The sequence below is a fragment of the Bubalus bubalis genome, chromosome 8, assembly GCF_019923935.1.
Source record: "Bubalus bubalis isolate 160015118507 breed Murrah chromosome 8, NDDB_SH_1, whole genome shotgun sequence".
NCBI classification, from domain to species: Eukaryota; Metazoa; Chordata; class Mammalia; order Artiodactyla; family Bovidae; genus Bubalus; species Bubalus bubalis.
The window spans coordinates 15,847,558-15,869,313 of NC_059164.1; the positions used below are offsets into that span (position 1 = coordinate 15,847,558).

The 21,756-nt window shown below is 42.3% G+C and overlaps 1 protein-coding gene across 13 annotated transcripts in view; it reads right to left on the bottom strand.

The window, feature by feature from the left end:
- ICA1 (islet cell autoantigen 1) overlaps positions 1–21,756 on the bottom strand; it is a 164,749-nt gene that overhangs the window by 28,327 nt on the left and 114,666 nt on the right. For 11 of the 13 annotated variants that reach the window (XM_044946481.2, XM_044946483.2, XM_044946485.2 and 8 more), the window contains 6 exons: positions 21,307–21,432; positions 20,094–20,192; positions 5,562–5,659; positions 3,010–3,062; positions 306–368; positions 164–196 (listed from right to left, as the gene is read on the bottom strand). In XM_044946481.2, the coding sequence (XP_044802416.2) occupies positions 164–196; positions 306–368; positions 3,010–3,062; positions 5,562–5,659; positions 20,094–20,192; positions 21,307–21,432 (472 nt within the window). The remainder of the gene's footprint in view (positions 1–163; positions 197–305; positions 369–3,009; positions 3,063–5,561; positions 5,660–20,093; positions 20,193–21,306; positions 21,433–21,756) is intronic. The other 2 variants (XM_044946487.2, XM_044946489.1) reach the window with 2 other exon arrangements.

Sequence of the window (21,756 nt, forward strand, 5' to 3'; positions counted from 1 at the left end):
TTTCACTTTACTTCACTTCATAAAGACAAATGGCAGTTACCTAAAAACAATTGCTTGGGAATGCAAAGCTATTCAAAAGATAAAAATTGCATTTGCCTGCATGTAACCACAGTATTTAAAATATTAAAAAAATTGTAACCCCATAGAAATGCATAAATCTTACCACCTTCCTCGGGTTTCATGTCTAAAAGTTCATCTACAGGTTCATTAAAGGAGAAGAAAGAAAAGAAAATTATGTCAGTTTATTTTGTAAGGAGTTTGAGTCAAATTACTAAAATTGAGTTGTTTTCCTTAATCTGGATTACCTGAGCATGCATTATGTGTAGAGCTTTTGTCTAAGGCAGATAAAACACTTTTTCTATCTTCGGCTGTAAATAAAACACATGCATTTGGTTATCACCACTTCAGAAAGGTGTGCAGTTCATATACTAACGTGGTATAAGGTAAGCACATGCTTCAGGAACAAATGTATCTGGAAACTCCCTCAGGCAGGAGCAGGGGTCCTCAGCTGACATTTTACTCAAGCAACTGGCTCTCAATGAATGCTGAGTTAACTGCCCTGAATCCTTGCTTTGTTTGGTAGAAAAACTATATGCCACTGATCTAACAATTCTCCTTCCAGGGACACATGTGTGACTTAAGTGCCTGACGACAAGTTGCTGGGGCTAATGAACCTCAGTCACATGGGCCTGGCTAAAATAAAAGGGCAGATTACTGGGTGAAAGAAGCCAACCTGTAAAGGCTACACAGCAAGATTCCAACCATGTGACGTTCTGGGAAAAGCAAAACAATGGCGACAGTGAAAAGACCAGTGGTTGCTAGTTGGGGGAGGGGAAGACGAATAGGTGAAGTCACAGGGGATTTTGGGGACAGTGAAACCACTCTGCATGATACTGTAATGATGGATATGTGCCATTATACCTTTGTGAACACCTACATACTGTACAACATCTAATGTAAACTATGGAACCTGAGTAATAATGATATGTCAATGTTGGCTCACTGATTATTTACCCTGGTGGGGGATGCTGCTAATGGAGGTGTCTATACATGTGTGGGGGCAAGGAACATGTAGGAACTCTTTTCCCTTCTGCCTAACAAAGTGTGTGTACACAACAGCACAGCCTTAAAACTTGGTTTGCTCATATGTACATTAGACTTTCTACAAGTCCCAGAATAAAAGGCAGATGGCACTTCTTTATAATGGCTTCCATTCTATGTATGTATGAAACAGGGTGATCGACAGGTACAATCTCAAAATATTACGCAACTCCCATAGGCAAGTGAATATAGTCCACAAAGAGAAAACTGCATCCCCCTGTGTTGTCACATGTAGTATAAATGCCTTGAATACAAACATAATAAACTGGAGTTTACATGCTTCCACAAAACTAAAATTTTCCTGTTCAACTAAAGATTCCCACAGGTTTCAGGCTATGGGCCTTGCATGATCCTGAGGTTGGTGGGTGTGGATCAATACTGTTCAGAGAACTCTTACATGGCTAGCCTGCCTCTCTGCCTTCTTCTACCATTTCCTCCCTCCCTCATGCTTTAGGACCTTGTTTCTCGGACCTTCTCCTGGTTCTCCCTGGCTCACAGTCTTCACTCAGGCTGTTTCTTTTGCTTTGACAGGTCTTGCAATAGCCTTGACTGAGATAATTCCCCAATGCCCTCAAACGGGTGAGGGCTCCCAATCACAAATACCTGTAAACAGCCCTTGTAGCTCTCACCCAAGTTGGAGCTACCCAGTAACTTGTGTAATAGTTCACCCCATGTTGGAAGATCTACCACTGAACACCCAGAGCCCGCCACAGACAAACATGTGCTGAACAAATGAACAAAGACATGCATAAGGGAAGGCAAACAAGTATGAAAGGATGACAGGAAGTCAAGCTGCGGAGGCAGAACGGTGACAGTTTGTTTTTCCTGTTCAAAGACAGATGAGGAAAAGCAAACGAAGCAGTCAAATGGGAGAAGAAGGAGAATAAAGCAGGCGACGTGGTTGGAAAAGTAGGAAGAAAGATGGAAGGAAGACAAAGCCTGGGAAAAAGATGGAAGGGAGGGGGGATTCCAGGGTGTACTCTGCCTTTCCAGTCTCCGGGAGATGACGGAGCAGACTGGAGACAGGTGTGTCCTGGGAGGGCCAGGCTGAACGGGCACTTGAGGTCATTTCAGATCTCTCCCCACTATATAAGACTGGTCCCTTCATCTCCAAGGATTCGAGTCCCAGTGAAAGACTCAGTTTTCCATCCTGAGAGCTCCATCACACTCAACCCGACTCTGTGCTCCTTATGAGAGAACTGCCGATGAAAGAGGGGGCCGCTGACAAGCCCTGCCCAGCACAGTGTCTGGGTCACAAGCGCTGTGATCCCTCAGGATCAGAGGAGGGTCAGTGCGCCCCCGGCATCTGGTGTCCCTCAGTGAGGAGGAGCCTGGCGCGCTAGAGTCCAGGGGCTCACAAAGAGCTGGACAGGACTGAGCGACTAGCACTTCGCTTTTACACTTCACTAGTACAGAGCAGGCCCAGGAACTACCTGGAAGAGCAGAGTCCGAGCCCTCCCATCGGATTCCCAACAAGGACCAGCACCCACCCCATGACACAGCGGAAATCAAACCCCCCCAATGTCATTATGTGATCTCATCACGACCGTCTCCACAGCCCAAACGTCAGCTACAGCTCGTAATGGTAACGCAGCAATGTTATCACCTGTTGTAAAGCAAACATCTCTCTGTCGAGTCTCAGTTGTGATGCCCCCCTAACAGGCTGCTGCTGAAATGACTAATGATGGCTGTTTTTTCGTTCAAAATACACAGCCTCTCTCCATAATACTATGGGGTCAACAGCACTGATATTTGAACTTTAAACTCTTAAGAAGGAAAGTAAATACATAATTTTTTTCAGTTGGAAATAAAAAGGTCTAGAAGGAGTTTGACAGAAAAGAATATGAGTCGGCTATTGTGCAGTAGTATTTCAGAAGCAATTCTGAAAAAAAAAAAATCAAAACTTACTCTTAAAACTAGAGGATTCCTTGTGCTGGTTTTCATCCTCTAGTGAAATTAACCTTAAAATTAAAAAACAAAGTTTAGTAATATTGTTCTGAAAATGTCATACTTATGACAGAGTCAGATTTTATGTACAATATCTATTATTGTACTTACACACACATAAAATATGAACATATAGCCATTTACATGCTATACATTTTTGAAAGAAGAAATAAATTTGCTGACTTTCTCCTGTCCCTGTACTAAAGGTAGTTAGTAGTATTTTAACATCTGGATTTGGTTTCATGCTAAGGCACATATTCCATAAACATCTAAGTGGGTACTTAGGTATAACAAAGATAGGTAATTACTATCATTTTTAAAAACACAGTTAAAAAACTGATGGACAAGTTAGTGTTTATTCTGATTCTGTAGTTACAGAAGAAGAGACCTCAGGAGTTTAGCTAAATTACTGTACATAAGGCTAACAGCAGGATCACTCTCAAATTCACAAGACTGTTGCCTACTGAACTCTCACTACTCATGGGTAGGATCACGGCAGAGACACTTCACGGTCCTGAGATCCAGCCGGTGTCTCTGAACCTCCCTCCTAGCACAGTGGTTCACTTTACCTACCATTTCTGAACAAAATTCTTATGAAATTTTCAATGTCATTAAAATGGTTACTGGGTTATACTTCTTGAGCTTTAAAGAGGAAGTACTAAAATAATGAATAAATATGAAATTAATTAAAACCAATCAACACCATCTTGGGTGGTTCTTCCTCTCTGAGTAAAAGTTAATGCTTTATTTTAACTGCAGTAACACCAAGTGAAAGGAAGGCACCAGGACTCACTCCAGGCCCCACCCCTTACTATCCAGGGGCTGTGGGCAGACCTTTAACCTCTCTGAGCCTCGCTTCCATCATTAACACAACAGGGAAAAGCCTACCTTGATCACACGGAGGGGCATCATGAGAATGAGCTGAGATGACATGAAGAAAACACCCGACATTGTGTTTAGTACACAGTAGGTGTTCACTCCAGTACTTTTGCCTGGAAAATCCCATGGACGGAGGGGCCTGGTGGGCTGCAGCCCATGGGGTCGCTAGGAGTCAGACACAACTGAGCGACTTCACTTTATTTTTTCACTTTCATGCATTGGAGAAGGAAATGGCAACCTACTCCAGTGTTCTTGCCTGGAGAATCCCAGGGACGGGGGAGCCTGGTGGGCTGCCATCTATGGGGTCGCACAGAGTTGAACACGACTGAAGCGACTTAGCAGCAGCAGGTGTTCACTAAATGGCAGTTAGATTACCATTGTGTGTTAGTTGCTCAGTCCTGTCAGATTCTGTGTCACCCATAGCCTGTCAGGCTCCTTCGTTCGTAGAATTTTCCAGGTAAGAATACTGGAATGGACTGCTATTCCTTTCTCCAGGGAATCTTCCCGACCCAGGAATCAAACCCAGGTCTCCTGCATGGCAGGCAGATTCTTTACCATCTGAGCCACCCGGGAAGCCCAGATTACCATTACTACTAGTAATAGGTTAAACTGCTTCCACCTAAAAGAGTCAACTGTACTAGATTCAGACCACATTCTATAGTTGTTCCTACAATAAAAAATTGCCTTTGTTTTGCAAAAAACACATTTTCTTGTATTCGCTTTAAAATTAGAGGGCCACTATAGGCAGCAAATATTTCTGCTGGACAAAAAAGATCTATCTGAACTTATTTTGAAACCCAGTAGAAATGTAAGCCTGTGTTACCACAAGATTGTCATCTAAACTTTTTTGTGTGGACAAGGAAGAGTGAATGGAGGTCAGGCGAACTCCTTTGCCTTCCCAGGTCAGCCAGTTCTCACGGGCTGTGACATCTCACCAGAAAAAGCATAGGTTCACATTGAAACCTCCTCCTTGCTGTATGAGGTTAGGAATTATGCACCATGTATGTGGAAAAGTTCATCTTTCAAAGTATTTGAAATGACTGGAGGTGCCTTCTCTACAAAGAGGCAAGAAATCAAGATGGAGAGTCACTTCCTACCCTCAAAGCTGCTCTCTGCTTCACAGAAGAGAAAACGGAAGGTCTGTATGTAGAAAACAAAACGTCAAAACCCGACACTTGTGTAGGAGAACCCCAGAGGGCTATACGTGTTGTGAAGCAAGTTCATGGGTTATTTCCTTCTGTGAGTGAGAAGCCGGGGATTTCCCATCTAGGACAGGCCCTCAAAACTGATGGTGACAAGAGGAACAGACAGGGTCCAGGCACCCCAGAGAGTGTGAGCCTGGGGCTCAGGCCAGGAGCCCTGGGCACTCCTGCCTCTTTGGCCCCAGTCAACTCCTCTCAAGCCGCCCTTCCTAAAGACCCTGGGTATGGGTCTCTTATCGGGACAGGTGGGTCCCTGCCTAGAGGAATATGTGTGGGGAGGAGTCTGGCCTCTGTTTTAGTACATCTACTCTGAGAACTGAGGAAAGAAAGCCATCACCCTGTGCCAGAGACCCCAGCAGACTCGGCCAGGGAGGGAGGCGAGCCCTTAGCTGTGTGAAGGAAGGTTTGCCAAGTGAAGGAGCGGTTACTTACTGACTTGGCTCCTCCGCCACGGCCTCTGCACTTTCCTGCTGGGCGATCCTCTTCTTTTCTTCTTTCTCCACCAGCTTCCTCATAGGGTCTTGTAAGCTCTTGATTGTGATAATGGGAAAGAAAACAAAAGCAAAAGAAACATCAGTTAAACACTCAACTGCCACTGGACCCAGTCATCAAACCTTGAATGAGATGTTTAGGGAGGTTAACCTTGAACCAATGAAGTCAACAGGAATGAAATTTTATGTTCTCGGACCTATCCAAGAAATATGAGCTTGTAAAGGAGAGTTGTTTTGTCACTAGATTTATGTTTTCCCTTTTGTGATAAGTTATTCAGAAGAAGGCCTGTTGGCAATTGCTAACTTTATTTTCCATCTTTAACATGCAGCTAAGATAAACACTCTGTTCTGTCTGCAGCCCACACACTGACAGAACAGAAGTCTGCTCTCCCTCAAAGATGAGACAATTTTATTTTTAATTTTGTTTGCTATTTTGCAATCTAAAACAGCTTATTAAAAAAAAAAAAAAAAGAGCAAACAAACTCCCCCTCCCCTCCCCGCCCCACCCTTTTTTTTTTTAAACTCAAAATAGTGGCTTAACATAGTCTGATAAGTTAACTCCCACGAGTGGACAGAGAAAGTACATCTAAATCTTCATAGATTAAGAACGGGTGAGCATCTTGTTTTGGCAAATAATTTCTTTGAGTGACTGTTCTTAAAATTTATTAAATATTTAAGGAAAAGTTTTGTTTTTGTTTTTTTAAAAAAAAGCAAGTGCCTAGGAACTGTACACCAGTGACAAAGCCTGAAAAAGCAAAACATTCCTGTTAACAACCGAATAGTGAGTTACACAAAAGATCTCTATTTCTGGCCCTAATTATAATTCAAATACCAAGGAAGTATCTCAAGATACTTATCCTGCTTCTATTCTTATAACTATTAAAATCCAAGTCCTCATCCTTTGGGTCTTCACCTCTCTGTTCCCATCTCCCTCATTCTCATCCTTCACTTTTCTAGCGTGACACACACACAGAGGAGGCAATTACTTCTCATTCACCAATGGATGACCAGAGGGCTGGGTGAACATGGTTTGAAGGCTGAGTCTCGGCAGAGCAGAGCTGGGATTGATTTTGGAGTCTGCTATGGCTTCCCTGGTGGCTCAGATGGTAAAGAATCTGCCTGCAATGCAGGAGACCCAGGTTTGATCCCTGGGCCGGGAAGATCCCCTGGAGAGAAAGTGGCAACCCGCTCCAGTATTCTTGCCTGGAGAATCCCATGGGAAAGAAATCTGGTGGGCTACCGTCCATGGGGTTGCAAAGAGTCAGACACGACTGAGCGACTAACACTTTCACTTTTCATGGGCATCAGATGGATGCTGGTGTCACCCCTCCTGCCAGAATACTTTTCCTATAATGCCCAGGTCATCATGTTACTCTTTTTCTCACAAACCCATAGTACTTTCTTCTTTCTTTCCATTTCTAAACTTCCATGAGCAAGTTTTAAGATCTTCTAAAATGTGTTCCTATCCTACTCTTCCAAATGCCTTCCCACCAACCACAAGAGACTTTCCATTCAATTAGGCTTCTCCCCTCCTGGTCTCCTGTGTGCAAGTCGCTCTCTTCCAATCTTTGCTCATTCTGCTGCTTTAACCTAAAAAGCTCTTTATTTTTGTTGTTGTTTAGTCGCTAACAACAAAGAGTTGTGTACTACTCTTTGTGACCCCATGGACTGGAGCTGGCCAAACTCCCCGTCCATGGGATTCTCCAGGCAAGAATACTGGAGCAGGTTGCCACTCCCTTCACCAGGGGATCTTCCAGACCCAGGGATTGAACTGCATTAGCGGTGGATTCTTTACTGCTGAGCCACCAGGGAAGTCTAAAAAACTCTCTTTACCTACCTGTTTATACTCAAAGTCCTATCAGTTTTTGCAAAGCCCAGACCAGTCATTACCATTTTCCATTAAGCCTCATTCACTGAGCACGCCAAATTCAAGAAAGTCAGCCAATCTCCAAACTGTAGATACATAGTCTTATTAATATTTCATTATATACATTTTATATTAGGTTTTGTTTCTTTTTTTTCTTCTTTTTTTTTTTTATTTTTAAAACCTCAAACACTGTATTAGTTTTGCCAAACATTCTTAAAAATATTTTTTAAATTAGAAAAATGACAAAACCACATGTAGAATGTTTGGAAAGTGAAAAAAGGAAAAATTATTCATAATTCCATTTCCCTAAAACTGTGTTACTATTTTCATATATTTCCTTTCTGATTATTTTCATACTCATCTACTTACATAATTGGAATCCTTGTTTGTATAGTAGATATTTTTATTTTGTATAGCAGATATTTTGTAGAGCAGAGATGTCCTCTTAACCAATTTATATAGACATTTCATGTTCAAAGCAATTACAGTGCAGAATGTAAGAAAGATTTTATATCTTAAACACTAATATTGAATTAAAAATATAAATGTGTGTTCATTTGTCAATAATCTAGATTCTCTTTCAATCTATGTCCCCTGATTGGGGTTCTGAAGCATTTTCTTGCATAAACTACAACCAAAAAGCCCTGCCATCATTTTTAACGATTCCCTAGTCCTGGACATTTAGAGTAGTACACTCAGTTAGCGGTGTTTGAGCACATACCAAGGACCAGGTACTGTTTTGGGTGCTGGGGATCCATGGCGCACAAGACAGACAAAATTATCAGCAAGTGGTGGGTCCAGGCAGAGAACTGAAATAGTGGGCTAGAAATTGACTGATCATAGTCTGCAGGAATGTCCTCTTTTAGAAGTGATATTTCAACTGAGAGCTAAATGGTGCAAAGGAGCCAGCTACAGGCAGCTCAGGGAGACTACGGGGCCCCTGTGCAGAGGCCAAGAGGTAAACAGCTTGGCTTGTTTGGGCTGTAGTGTAGGGGGCAACAGGAAGAGTCTCGCGAGACCCGGATAAAGAGGTCAACAGGGGTCACACAGGGAGACTGTTCCTTTACTCACATTCCTCACTACTTAACATTTTCCCCCCATTAGTTTCCTCATGCTTGTTTGCTTTTTCCATCTCTCCACTACATGACAACTAAATGGAATCCACGACCCTGGCCTGGAGGGGAATGCTGTGGAGGGCAGCATTGGGACAAATGAGGCAACTGGGATAAGGGCTGCACGCTGGGCGTTCTCTCTTTCTGTCTCTCTCTATATGCACACACACACCACCAGAAATGTCTGCTAAAAGCTGGGCACACATGTGTAAGTGTATGGTGGAAATGTGCAACCACAAGGAGGAGTTCAACAGATGTCAAGGACTTACTCTTTTCAGTTGAGCTGCCAATCATGGCATTGTATTCATACACACCACACACACACACACACACCCCGCTTCCAGCAGTTTTGTTCTCCAAAGAGTGGTTCAACCCTGGTCAAAGTGAAGCCAGGAGAATTTCCAGCCAGTGCTCTGATGGCTACACGTCTCGCTTTTAGATTCTGGGGCGCTGGCTCAGGCCTGCCGGTTGGCTCCGGTTATCTCCTCGCTGCGTTTCCTTTGTATCCAGCAGCGCTGGCGGGGCCAGGGCGGCCCTCTCAGCCGCCGCGTCTAGCTGCCACAGCGCTTGCCTAAGCCCCTGAGATGCCCTTGACAGCTCCACGGTTATCATCCTTTCTGTCTCCAGCCTGACCTCCCCTCAGAACCACACTCCAGCAGCTCTCAGACAATCCCTTTGTAATGTAAACCACTTATTCCTTCTTTTCAGCCCCTGCCCCTGTTGGGCCATTAGCAGGGACTCAATTGTTGGCTCCCTGTCTCCACAATCACAGTTAAGTCACTATTGTTCTTCACCCGCAGAAAGGCCGCGGTTCCAATTGCTGCTTTAATTTATTATTAATAATTCCTGTGACAATCACTCCTTTTTTCCTACTATTACCATTGTCCTTAAAACAATTTGGTTGTTGTCACTCAAGAGAGGTACTGGGTATGCACTTGTTGGTTGATAAATTAATGTACATAAGGTTAAACTGCAAAAATTAGAGCTCTTTAGTTAGGACATTCTAAGGCTCAGGGGAATAATATGAAAAGGTTTGTAAAATCATAAGCAAAATGAATACTGAGCACATGGGCTTGTTTATTAAATACCAGAATTTTGAACTAAGGAGACTCATGTGTGTGTATTATCTCTATACAATTCATGCACAACAATTCACTCATTTAAAGTGTACAATTCAATGGTTTTCAGTGTAGTCCCAGTTGTGCGATTATTACCACCATCAATTTTAGAACATTTTCAGAAGGAATCTCTTGTATTAAGAAAGAGACTTAGACCAAACTAAACTATAGGTTCCTCTACAGAGCAATGGAAAAAACCACACACTACCACATATGGAACTTGTTTCTTACAAAAGATGGCACACATTGAAGACATAAAGAGGCTGAGAGGAACTCTGAAACACTTCGGAGGACAAATCATGCCTGCCCTCCTCTCTCAAAATTAGTTCCTGGGTGTGACTGTTCGATTCAGGATACGCTACATACACGGTGAATCACGACTCTTTCCCAGGTTTGATGACAAAGGCCCAACTGAGGGCAGGGGATTGGAGGTGAATTCTTCAGATTATTTTCAAGTCCACAACTCAGCTGAAAACACTTAACCCTGCAGCATCCTTAAAAGTCAGAGGTGACAGCATCTTCTGTGTGACACGAACATCTGCTCAGGCAAAAGGAATCTCAGAGGCCTGGCTGACTCTACTGACCAGGCAGACATCAGATGGAAGTAGTTTGAATCACTGATGGATGCCACCTTCCCATCCATATCCAGAAATAACATGTCAAAGCATTCTGTTTCTAAACCCCAAACCCTCTAGGTCCTTCATTAAAATTGCTTGTGAAAAGCACTGTCCATTAGAAGTGATACAGCCTCATGCAAGACAGACAGGTTCTCTGTGAAGGAGGGAATGTCCTAGACCAAATAATCTTTCTCTCTTAGGGTTACACCGACATGCTAATAGTTTCCATCAATGCCTAAATGGTTTCAGGAAGTGCACGCACAACATGTAAGATCAGCATGACAGAGGAAACACACAGATCGAGCTTGCAAAAGTGTCTTAGAGAGGAAACAGCTTAATACAATAATGGGAGTTACTACTTCCTGTATTAGAAAAATAAAAGCAAGAGCAACATTCATCTGAATGAAAGAAAAACTACTCAGCAAAACAAATTTCACAGGCAAACACCAGCAGCCAGCCCTCATCTAACGACCTACATGTAATGTTTGACAGGAGGGTGACATTTTCTCTAATCTTTAATTATGACTTCTAATTTTCTTAGGCTACTTCTCATTAATTACATGATATGTATATAAAGGTGCCAAACAATTGTTTATCAAAGGAAATAAAAGTGCTCAAAATAGCAAGGTATGGTGAAAAGATGCTGAACTCGGGCATGTGTGCATTTGTGTTTGTATAATTAGTAGCACCTGAGGAATAAAAAGCAGAGGCCATGATGATGTGTACAAGGCACATAATTTATGGATATTTAGCACACATGTCCTCCCCACCCATGCAGCTATAAATTTATAAAGGCACTATACAAGAGGCACAATTAATCTAGCCTGAGAAGGTACTCTTGAATCCAATTGTAGAACAAAGGAGTTAGACAGTGAAATTAGAGAAAAATAAGCACAATCTATTCTCTAAAATAAGATGGAAAACTGGTGTTAAGAAGGCATCATACTGCAGTGGAAAGAGATGGACTTTGGAAAAAGCTTCATGCTACATAATGGAAAAGTGTCTTTACATCTTGGGAGTCTCTGTTTACCCATCAGAACAAAGGAGGTAAGTTATCCATTCTTGTGACATGTGTGGGTGTGGATGTGTGCTAAGTCCTGTCTGACTCTTTGTAACCCCATGGATTATAGCCCACCAGGCTCTTCTGTCCACGCGATTTCTCAGGCAAGAATACTAGAGTGGGTTTCCATTTCCTACTCCAGGGGATCTTCCTGACACAGAAACGGAACCCGAATCTCCTGCATTGGCAGGTGGAATCTTTACCACTAGTGCTGATTATCTGAGATAACACTATTGCAGAGTACCAAGCTCAAAGTAAGTACTCAAAAGGTGTTTTATCAATGACTTAAAAGATCTAAAAGGGATGCAATGTCTTAAAGGCTCATTTTGTGTTCAGTTCAGTCACTCAGTCGTGTCCGACTCTGTGCGACCCCATAGACGGCAGCCCACCAGGCTCCCCCGTCCCTGGGATTCTCCAGGCTTCCTTATCCATCACCAACTCCCAGAGCTTGCTCAAACTCCTGTCCATCGAGTTGGTGATACCATCCAACCATCTCATCCTTTGTCATCCCTTTCTCCTCCTGCCTTCAATCCTTCCCAGCACTAGGGTCTTTTCCAATGAGTCAATTGTTTGCATCAGGTGGCCAAAGTATTGGAGCTTCAGCTTTAATATCAGTCCTTTCAATGAATATTCAGGATTGATTTCCTTTAGGATTGACTGGTTTGATCTCCTTGCCATCCAAGGGACACTCAAGAGTCTTCTCTAACACCACAGTTCAAAAGCATCAATTCTTTGGCGCTCAGCCTTTTTTATGGCCCTACTCTCACATCCATACATAACTACTAGATGAACCTTTGTTGGCAAAGTAATGTTTCTGCTTTTTATTATGCTATCTAGGTTGGTCATAGCTTTTCTTCTGAGCAGCAGGTGTCTTTTTATTTCATGGCTACAGTCACCATCTGCAGTGATTTTGGAGCCCAAAAAATGAACTCGGTCACTGTTTCCATTGGTTCCCCATCTATTTGCCATGAAGTGATGGGACCAGATGCCATGATTTTCGTGTTCTGAATGTTGGTTTTTAAGCCAGCTTTTTCACTCTCCTCTTTCACTTTCATCAAGAGGCTCTTTACTTCCTCTTTGCTTTCTGCCATAAGGGTGGTGTCATCTGCATATCTGAAGTTGTTGATATTTCTCCCGGCAATCTTGATTCCAGCTTGTGCTTCATCCAGCCCAGCATTTCGCATGATGTACTCTGCATATATGTTAAATAAACAGGGTGACAATAAACAGCCCTGACGTACTCCTTTCCCAACCTGGAACTAGTTAGTTGTTCCATGTCTGGTTCTAACTGTCACTTCTTGACCTGGGTCAAGCAAAGAAAAACAGATTTCTCAGGAGGCAGATAAGGTGGTCTGGTATTTCTAACTCTTGAAGAATTTTCCACAGTTTGTTGTGATCAAAGGCTTTGGTGTAGTCAATAAAGCAGATGTTTTCTGGAACTCTCTTGCTTTTGTGATGATCCAACAAATGTTGGCAATTTGATCTCTGGTTCCTCTGCCTTTTCTAAATCCACCTTGAACATCTGGAAGTTCTCAGTTCATGTACTGTTGAAGCCTGGCTTGGAAAATTTTGATCATTACTTTGCTAGTGTGTGAGATGAGTGCAATTGTGCAGCAGTTTGAACATTCTTTGGCATTGCCTTTCTTTGGGACTGCAATGAAAACTGATCTATTCCAGTCCTGTGGCCACTGCTGAGTTTTCCAAATTTGCCGACATACTGAGTGCAGCATTTTCACAGCATCATCTTAGGATCTGAAATAGCTCAGCTGGAATTCCATCACCTCCACTAGCTTTGTTCATAGTGATGCTTCCTAAAGCCCACTTGACTTCTCATTCCAGGATGTCTGACTCTAGGTGAGTGATCATACCATCGTGGTAATCTGGGTCATTAAGATCTTTTTTGTATAACTCTTGCCAGCTTTTCTTAATATCTTCTGCTTCTGTTAGGTCCATACTGCTTCTGCCCTTGATTGTGCCCATCTTTGCATGAAATGTTCCCTTGGTATCTCTAATTTTCTTGACGAGACCTCTAGCCTTTCCCATTCTACTGTTTTCCTCTCTTTCTTTGCATTGATCACTGAGGAAGGCTTTCTTATCTCTCTTTGCTATACTTTGGAACTCTGCATTCAGATGGTATAACTTTCCTTTTCTTCTTTGTCTTTCACTTTTCTTCTTTCTCAGCTATTTGTAAGGCCTCCTCAGACAACCATTTTGCCTTTTTGCATTTCTTTTTCTTGGCGATGGTCTCAATCCCTGCCTCCTGTACAATGTCATGAACCTCTGTCCATAGTTCTTCAAGCACTCCATCAGATCTAATCCCTTCAATCTGTGACTTCCACTGTATAATTGTAAGGGATTTGATTTAGGTCATACCTGAATGGTCTAGTGGTTTTCCCTACTTTCTTCAATTTAAGTCTGAATTTGGCAATAAGAAGTTCATGATCTGAGCCACAGTCAGCTCCCAGTCTTGTTTTTGCTGACTATATAGAGCTTCTCCATCTTTGGCTGCAAAGAATATAATCGATCTGATTTCGGTGATGACCATCTGGTGATGTCCATGTGTAGTCTTCTCTTGTGTGGTTGGAAGAGGGTTTTTACCAGTGCGTTCTCTTGGCAAAACTCCTTTAGCCTTTGCCCTGCTTCATTCTGTACTCCACGTGTTAAGTGAATTCCATGTCTCACACATCTCCCAAAATGCAGATAAACACTGTCATTCTGATTTCCTGAAATGAACACAGAGACTCAGGGAAAGTGAAATAACTTGCTTAAGGCCAGTCAACCATTCGCAAGTAGAGACAATATTTGAATCTAGGTCTTTACAATTCTACAACTAGTTAAGAAATTATATAGAGTGGCCAAGCCAAGAATATTTACTGAACTCCCTTTTCATCTAAAGTGCCCATGAGATGGAGAGGACTTCATTCCAAATTCTAAAGGAAGGGCCATGGGTTCCAGGCACCCGAAGACTGACATATAAAAGATGCTTTTCATTTTCAAGAGAATACTTCAAAGTGCTATTTTTAATTGAAGGTTTAGAACTGTACGTTTAAGATGTTGTACTGTACTTTTAAAGCTTTAAAATGTCTCTGTGTGTATGTATTTGTCTGTGCTGGGTCTTCACCGCTGCCCGGGCTTTTCTCTAGTTGTGGGCAATGGGGGCTGCTCGCCAGCTGTGGTGTGTGGGCTGCTCGCTGCAGTGGCTTCTCTTGTTGCAGAGCATGGGCTCGAGGGCACATGGGCTTCAGTAGTTGTGGCGAATGGGCTCAGTTGTCCTGCAGCATATGGGATCATCCCGGTTCAGGGATCGAACTTGTGTCCCCAGCACTGGAAGGCGGATTCTTTTACCACTAGACCACCAGGGAAGCCCCACAGAGGTAATTTTTATAAGTGGCAATTCTGCTTTCTTTGCCCTCCTGCCTCGTGGCCAGAAGGCCAACTGGAAGAAGTACCATGTGACAGAGTGCAAGAAACATAAGCGTCTCTGTTCCCAGGATCTACCACGTACTGACCATGTGGCCTTGGGCAAATTACTAGACCTTTCTGAGCTTCGGTTTCCTCATTTGAAACATGGGAACAAGAACAAGTATGCCCACTTCCCCAAGGCTATTTTGAGGATTAACTGAAATATATGCACTTTCTATATGTCAATGCTGAACCTAACAGTATTATTCATTATGAGATCCAACCTTGGTACATTAGAGTCACACGTACCATGACAAATTCTCCTAGACACTACTGCCCTTCACCCTTAGTAGAATGCCTGGCATAAAGTAACTACGCACACAATGATGATATTCTTTCCTTTTCCCTCAAGGAAAAGCTAGAAAATGAGAAGAGATGGGGGATGGAGAAACATCCCGCTGTTGTGAACAGGGCCTGGGCTACCAGCTGCCTGGAAGGACCAATGTCAGTCACAGGATAGGAAGGATGAATGGATGAGCAGGCACGCCTGGGCTTTTCCATCTCCGATTTTAGTGGTAGCTGTGGTCAGTCTCTCTGCCCCCCCTCTCCAGGTGACCCAGCTGCATCCCAATTTGCTGTTTGCAATGATCTGGTCTGGAGCAGCTTGGGGGAAAACAGTATTCTGCTAAATGCTGTGTAAAATAATGACACTGAGAGAATACTTGAAAGTCTAAAAGGATATTCTGGATGTTTGCCATGAGTAATTGCCATGTTGAGGCTGGCAACTAAAATTGCATCGCAAAGATATTTACCCAATTTTCATAAAAACTATTATGGCTTTATTTTCAAAGCAAGTAACTACAGAGCCATGTGGCTTGTCAGTAAATGCTCAAGTGATTAACTGAGAAATGTGGAGGTGGGTGGAAGAAGGCTGTTAGGCATACAGATTTGAGAAAAACAAAATTTAGAAAAAGATGTTTTTTGAATTGTGAGAGCTGAAAGCATTTCAGTCTCCAGAATGATGATCCATATAATCATGCTAAGTCCTTGACCCCAGGAGAGAAAGGAGGGAACACTGGCACATCTGTTTCAATGGTTATTTTTGAACATGCACAGTTAGGTTTTCAAATTCAGGTTTCCTTAAACTCTTGGCACAGAACAAGCCCGGCTGCAAAGGCAAAGTGCATTTTTTAGTATCAGCCCCGTTTCAGGGGTGGGAAGTCCTCCTACCTTTCCGGGGTGCGGGCTGGCCCTGCCCTCTCCTGGTGGGAAAGACCTGAGCCAAGACCAGGGCCTGCAGGGCAGAAGGGGAGCAGGGAGGGAGGAGGTTGGTTTCCCTGGGCAAGGTCTGTGAGGCCTACTATCCCACTGCTATTCACAGCTTTGCCTGTGCAAAACTAATAACGCAGGGTGAAAACAGGGAGCAAGGAAGTAGCTGAGGGCTTCCCTAGGGCCTCAGTGGTAAAGACTCAGTCCTCCAATGCAGGAGACATGGGTTCGATCCCTGGGTTGGGAAGATCCCCTGGTGAAGGGCATGGCAATTTCCACTCCAGTATTCTTGCCTGGAAAATCCCATGGACAGAGAAGCCTGGTAGGTCGCACAGAGTCAAAAAGGACCGAGTGACTAAACGACAATAACAACACAACAAAGAAAGTAACTGAAACTGGGCTATAGAACCTGACAACCGCAGCAGACCCTTCTGTACTGGTACTGCCAATGGCTGTTTTCTGGACCTATTCGTGCACTCATGCTAAGTCTCTGCAGTTGTGTCAGAGTCTTTGCAATGCCATGAACTGTAGCTGCCAGGCTCCTCTGTCTGTTGGATTCTTCAGGCAAGAAGAGAGTGGGTTGCCATTTCCTTCTCCTGGGGATCTTCCCAACCCAGGGATGGAACTGGTGTCTCTTACGTCTCCTACATTGGCAGCTGGGCTCTTTACCCCTAGCACTACCTGGGAAGCCCCTTCTGGACCTATTAAAGAATGTTTAATAAGTACATCCCTACCATCCCCACCATGGGCTCCTGGTGCTACCATGGAGGCTGCCACTCTCGTGAAAACCACCAACACCACCACCACATGGCCGGGCAGTGGCAGAGCTGGACCCAGGCTGTGCTCCCACATGCTTTGCTTTATCCCATTATCAGAGTCTAAGACTGTTTCCTCCCCAAAACCCTGGAATGGGGTACACCACAGGAATACACTCTGCTACTATTTTCATTCAATATAGGTCCTCAGCCCTTCCCAAATACAAATACAGAAGGACATGCCTTCCCTTTAACCAGTATCTCCCAGGGAGCCTGTCCATGCCTCCAAAGGCCCCACCGATTACTCTCTGTAAAGACAATTGACTCAGTCCATGTGTCAGCATGCCAGAGAGCAGAGACAAGGCCAGGATTTCAGATTTCCCAAAGAAAAGCCACTTGCCTCCTAAGGGCTTTTTTTTTTTTTTATGTTTTAATTTTTTTTTCTCCCTGACGCCTGTTCTGGATCTGTAGGGAGATGTGTAAGTAAGTGACATCCTGAAAGGATGAAGCAAACGTGACCACATCTGAAGGCTGGTAATTGAAGACGGGTACTGCTTTCCTACAGACAGCATTTCTTGTACTTTTTGCCCCCAAAAGCTTTAAACTCTTAGTCTAAATTACTTTCTCTAAAAAAGCTTTCAAGATAGGGCTAGTCACATTCCATTCCTCTCCCCATGACTTAATAACTTTTACCATGTAAAAAACATTCCCAGGTGATTTGGAATCAGTATAAAATGAACACATCAATGACGATTATTCATGCAAAATATGTATGTTTAGTAACATTGTAATGAACCAATAAATATTTATTGTTTGAAAATATGAGATTAGGGAATTGCTTCTTTTATTGGAAACCACTCAAAAGACAATTTCTCAACTCTCAGTTTAAGTTGTTACCATTATTAGATTAACAGGGTTTTTAAAAAATAAAATTTTAAGACTAAATTTTCCATAAGGTTAAAATACTACAAAAATTTATTTATCATAAAATTAGAATGACAAAGGAATATGTCAATAAGCATGGAATCAAGATAATCACACCAGGCCTGAGTAAAAATGTCGTAGCTGTTATTCCATAAAACAGTACTACAAAATATTCCTAAAATATCAAAATAGTCACTTGGAAAATTTTCAAGTTGTGTGAGATAGAGACTCAGTTCACTTTCATAAAGAAAATATAAATATAAAAATATTATATAAGAAAGAATTACACCTATTTTCTAGAGAAAGGCTTCTAAGAAATAAAACCTGAACTCCTGGGAAGTGAGTTTCATCCCTGTAATTCTGTAACAGAAGACTCTCTGCTCTAAACAGGATGCACCGACTGTTTAACACATTCATTATCATCCTTCATCAAGCATAAAACTAACAGTCAGGAAATACAGCTGCAATGGTACAATTACCAACACACTGGGAATATGCCCTGCAGCAAAGAAAGCAAATGAGTTGCTTTTCATTAACAGAGCTTGGCACACCTCTCCAAAGACATTGTTTTCTTTCCAGCCAGTGTCTCAAAAGGCATTTCAGGGGCTATTTGCTTAGATAAATCCAGGGAACAAGTAAATCATGAAAATATTTAAATTTCAAAATATTCATTATCGATATACAGTGCCATTCATATGTGTGTGTGTATACACACACACACACACACACACGTGTGTGTGTATATACAATATATGTAGATATATCAATATATGTATTGAAAGATGACTTGATCAAGTCAAAATCTTTTATATAAAAGATTTGTATTTTTAAAACATTATTAGTGCAAGAGGGTTGGTAAATCAGGTTGTAGTCCATATTTGAGTGTGACACATAGGTGTTCTTGGTTTTCATTCTCACAGTCTGCGGCATACAATATGATATGCAACATGCCTCCATCTAGGCAGTAATGGGCTGGGTAATAACAGGGTTCTATTATATGGGTTTGAGTCCTTATAAAGAAAATAATTAGCTACTAGCTTCAGATTCTAATATAACATGTCATCATTGAAAGCTTAGATGAATAGCCTTCTAAAGAGGTAATAAAAGCACACTTTATTTGGTTGACTTCTGGACATTTAACATTCTTATAATCTTATTACACCTTAACATATGTATTACTCCTACTGAATTTATATTATAATTAAACTGTTACTTAAACCGTAATTTAAGGAAGGCCTGGGGGATGTAAAAGGCAATGGGTAATCATCTGCCCCAAATATTTTGAATTATATCCTAAAGCATGGCCACCAGACTTTCACTAAATTCTCTGCCCAGAAATCCTCTAGCATAATCAGCGCAGTCCTCTTTGCAGGAAAAATATCACAGAAAAATTTAAGGAGTCGAATTTTCCTCAACACAGGAGGCCAGGGATACACAGGGTTACTACTGTCTTAGTACTTTTGTAGATATGGTGACATTATGAACATCTCAAAATCAAAGAGGTGTTTTAAGGCAACAAATAAAAAGAAAAAAAGTAAAAACTTCTTAATGTTTTGTTAAGCAAAGTGATGAGACCTACTTACAAACCGCCTGAAAAATTAAAAGGAAGGTATTTTCAAGATGAAGTTTAATGAGTTCTTTCCTGATCTCTTCCTTTCAAAGATATTAATCTGACCTGGCAACGAAGCACCCAGTGTTCTGTCACCATTCTGAAAGTTCTTCTAGAATCTAAATCACTTCCTTATCTCAATATGCATTCACCCGCAGCAACCATCAGAGAGCAAAATGACTCCACCTTCAGTTGTGATGCTGAGGACCTGACATTTTGCATGCATTCCTTTTGGGTTGAGAAATCACTGAGTTTAATATTGCTGCTTCAGTTAGGAAATATGACTGCAGCGTTAGGAAAAAGTTATATTCTATATGGGCTGGTACTCACAGAATAAAATATTTGTTAGAGGAGAAAAAAGAAAATACCTTCCTATGTGAATATATTTTAATGAGTAAAAGGTAACACAGTGTACTAGGCTTGCATCATCGTTTCTTCAGCGACACCAAGCAAGTACTTTAAAGGGAGCTGGGCCAATCATTGGGCTCAGGTCACCACAATTCATCTCCCAGTCACAAGTACCAAGGTTCAACCTGTGGCTTTGGATGCTTGTGGCTTTTGTAGTACTGAATACTGATGGGATAAAAAAGATTCTACTGGTGAAGGGCGGGGGCATAATTATCTCTTGGACGTTAAGAGTCTGTTATAATAATGATGCCTGCTTCAATGTACATTGCTGGTGATAGAAACAAGACTTGAGTTTTTATAAGATTTTCTAATGGACTTTCTAGCTTTCATACCTTTAACGTGGTAAATTCATATGGCTGATAACCCCTGAAGCTCTCATGGATGGCTGCCATAGTGTGAGAAGTTTTCTCCCAAAAATGAAGCAGAGTGGTCTGTAAAGAAAGACAGTAAAGCCATTAGCATTTGAAATGCCTCAGATCTAGTCATGGGCCCTAGAAGAAGTGTGTCCATCTGTGGCTTTCAAGGTCTTCTCAAATATGATTTTGACTCACCTCTGCAGCCTCGTCTCCTATCACACCTCTACTCACACCCTGTATTTCAGCCAAACATCATGGCTCCCTGTCCCCTTATAGCTCACACTGCTCCACCCCTTAGGAGGCTCTCCTCTCCATTCTCTTTGTACTCATCTCACCCGATCCATCCTCCAAAACCCAGGGCTGGTCAATGACAATGGACTTTTGTGATCCCTCACCTGATTCCATGTTTCCCTCTTCAAGCCTCCACTGGATTTTTGGCGGATCTCATTTCACTTAGCACACCCTGTTCTGTCTTTGAGGCAGAGAAAATATAGTCAGATGTTACTGTCTCTGACTTCCTTTCTAAACTCCAAATTCCCTGAGGACAGGAAATCTGGTCTTCTCCATTGTATATAACCTACAACCCCCAGAGTCTTCTCCCACACTCAGTTGGTGCTCCACAGTACAGCTGATAGATGCAAATGCCATCCTGAGGGAACGCAGAGGCAATAAGGAGACAAAAGCAAGTTCATTCGATTATGACAACCTAAGAGGAAGTGACCGTGGCATGAGAATTATAGGCAACAATGCTACGAGAGTTCAGAGGAGGCTTACTGAAGGAGGTAACACATTGTTGGTACATCAAACGAGTGGAATTTGGGAAGGTACAAGTGGAGAGGGAGGGCACTCAGGCAGAAGGAACCACCTAAATAAATGCAGGGAAGTGGGGAATTATAGTGTATGCTCAGGGAACAGCTAATATTCAGTCTGATTAACTGTAGGATGAATCCCATGGATACAGAAGGCTGGCAGGCCACAGGCCATAGGGTTGCAGAGTCGGACATGACTGAGGCAACTTTACACACAGCACAGGATGCTAAGAAGGAGAGATGTGGGAGGTAAATTATGACAAAGGCAATCAGAACTTCCTCATGCCCAAATCATACTTGGGGCTCAAACCCCATTTTTCTGCTATCTAAAGCTTGTCACATTCTTGTTTCATTGCGACAGACATTTTTCACTTTGTTACCTGGTATGTTGCTAGCATATGAGACAAGAGATTGCATCTGCTCGCTCCAAGAAGATCCACTTTTTGACACACATCCATCTTCAATTTGTCAAAGCTTTTTTTGGCAAGGCGAACTTGTGTTTGCACCTATGAAAGTAGAAAAGAAATTAGAAAGAGAATTTCTGACCCACTCAAATTCAAATTTTTAAGTGATAAAAATTTGTCCATGAAAAAATACCAATAGCAGGATTATCTCTTTCAAATTTTCAAAACACTTTTGAAAATTCCAGGCAAGTGAGAAAACCCTATAATATCTACTCTTTACTTCCAAAGGACATAAATGACAGTACTGTATATCATGGACTATCCTGAGAATATTTTTCTCAGTCGAATGTTAGAATTCCTCTCCTCTCAAGGCATTCACAAACCGACCGTGGTGGGGAGAAGTCTGGAAACTCACAGGGTGGTGAG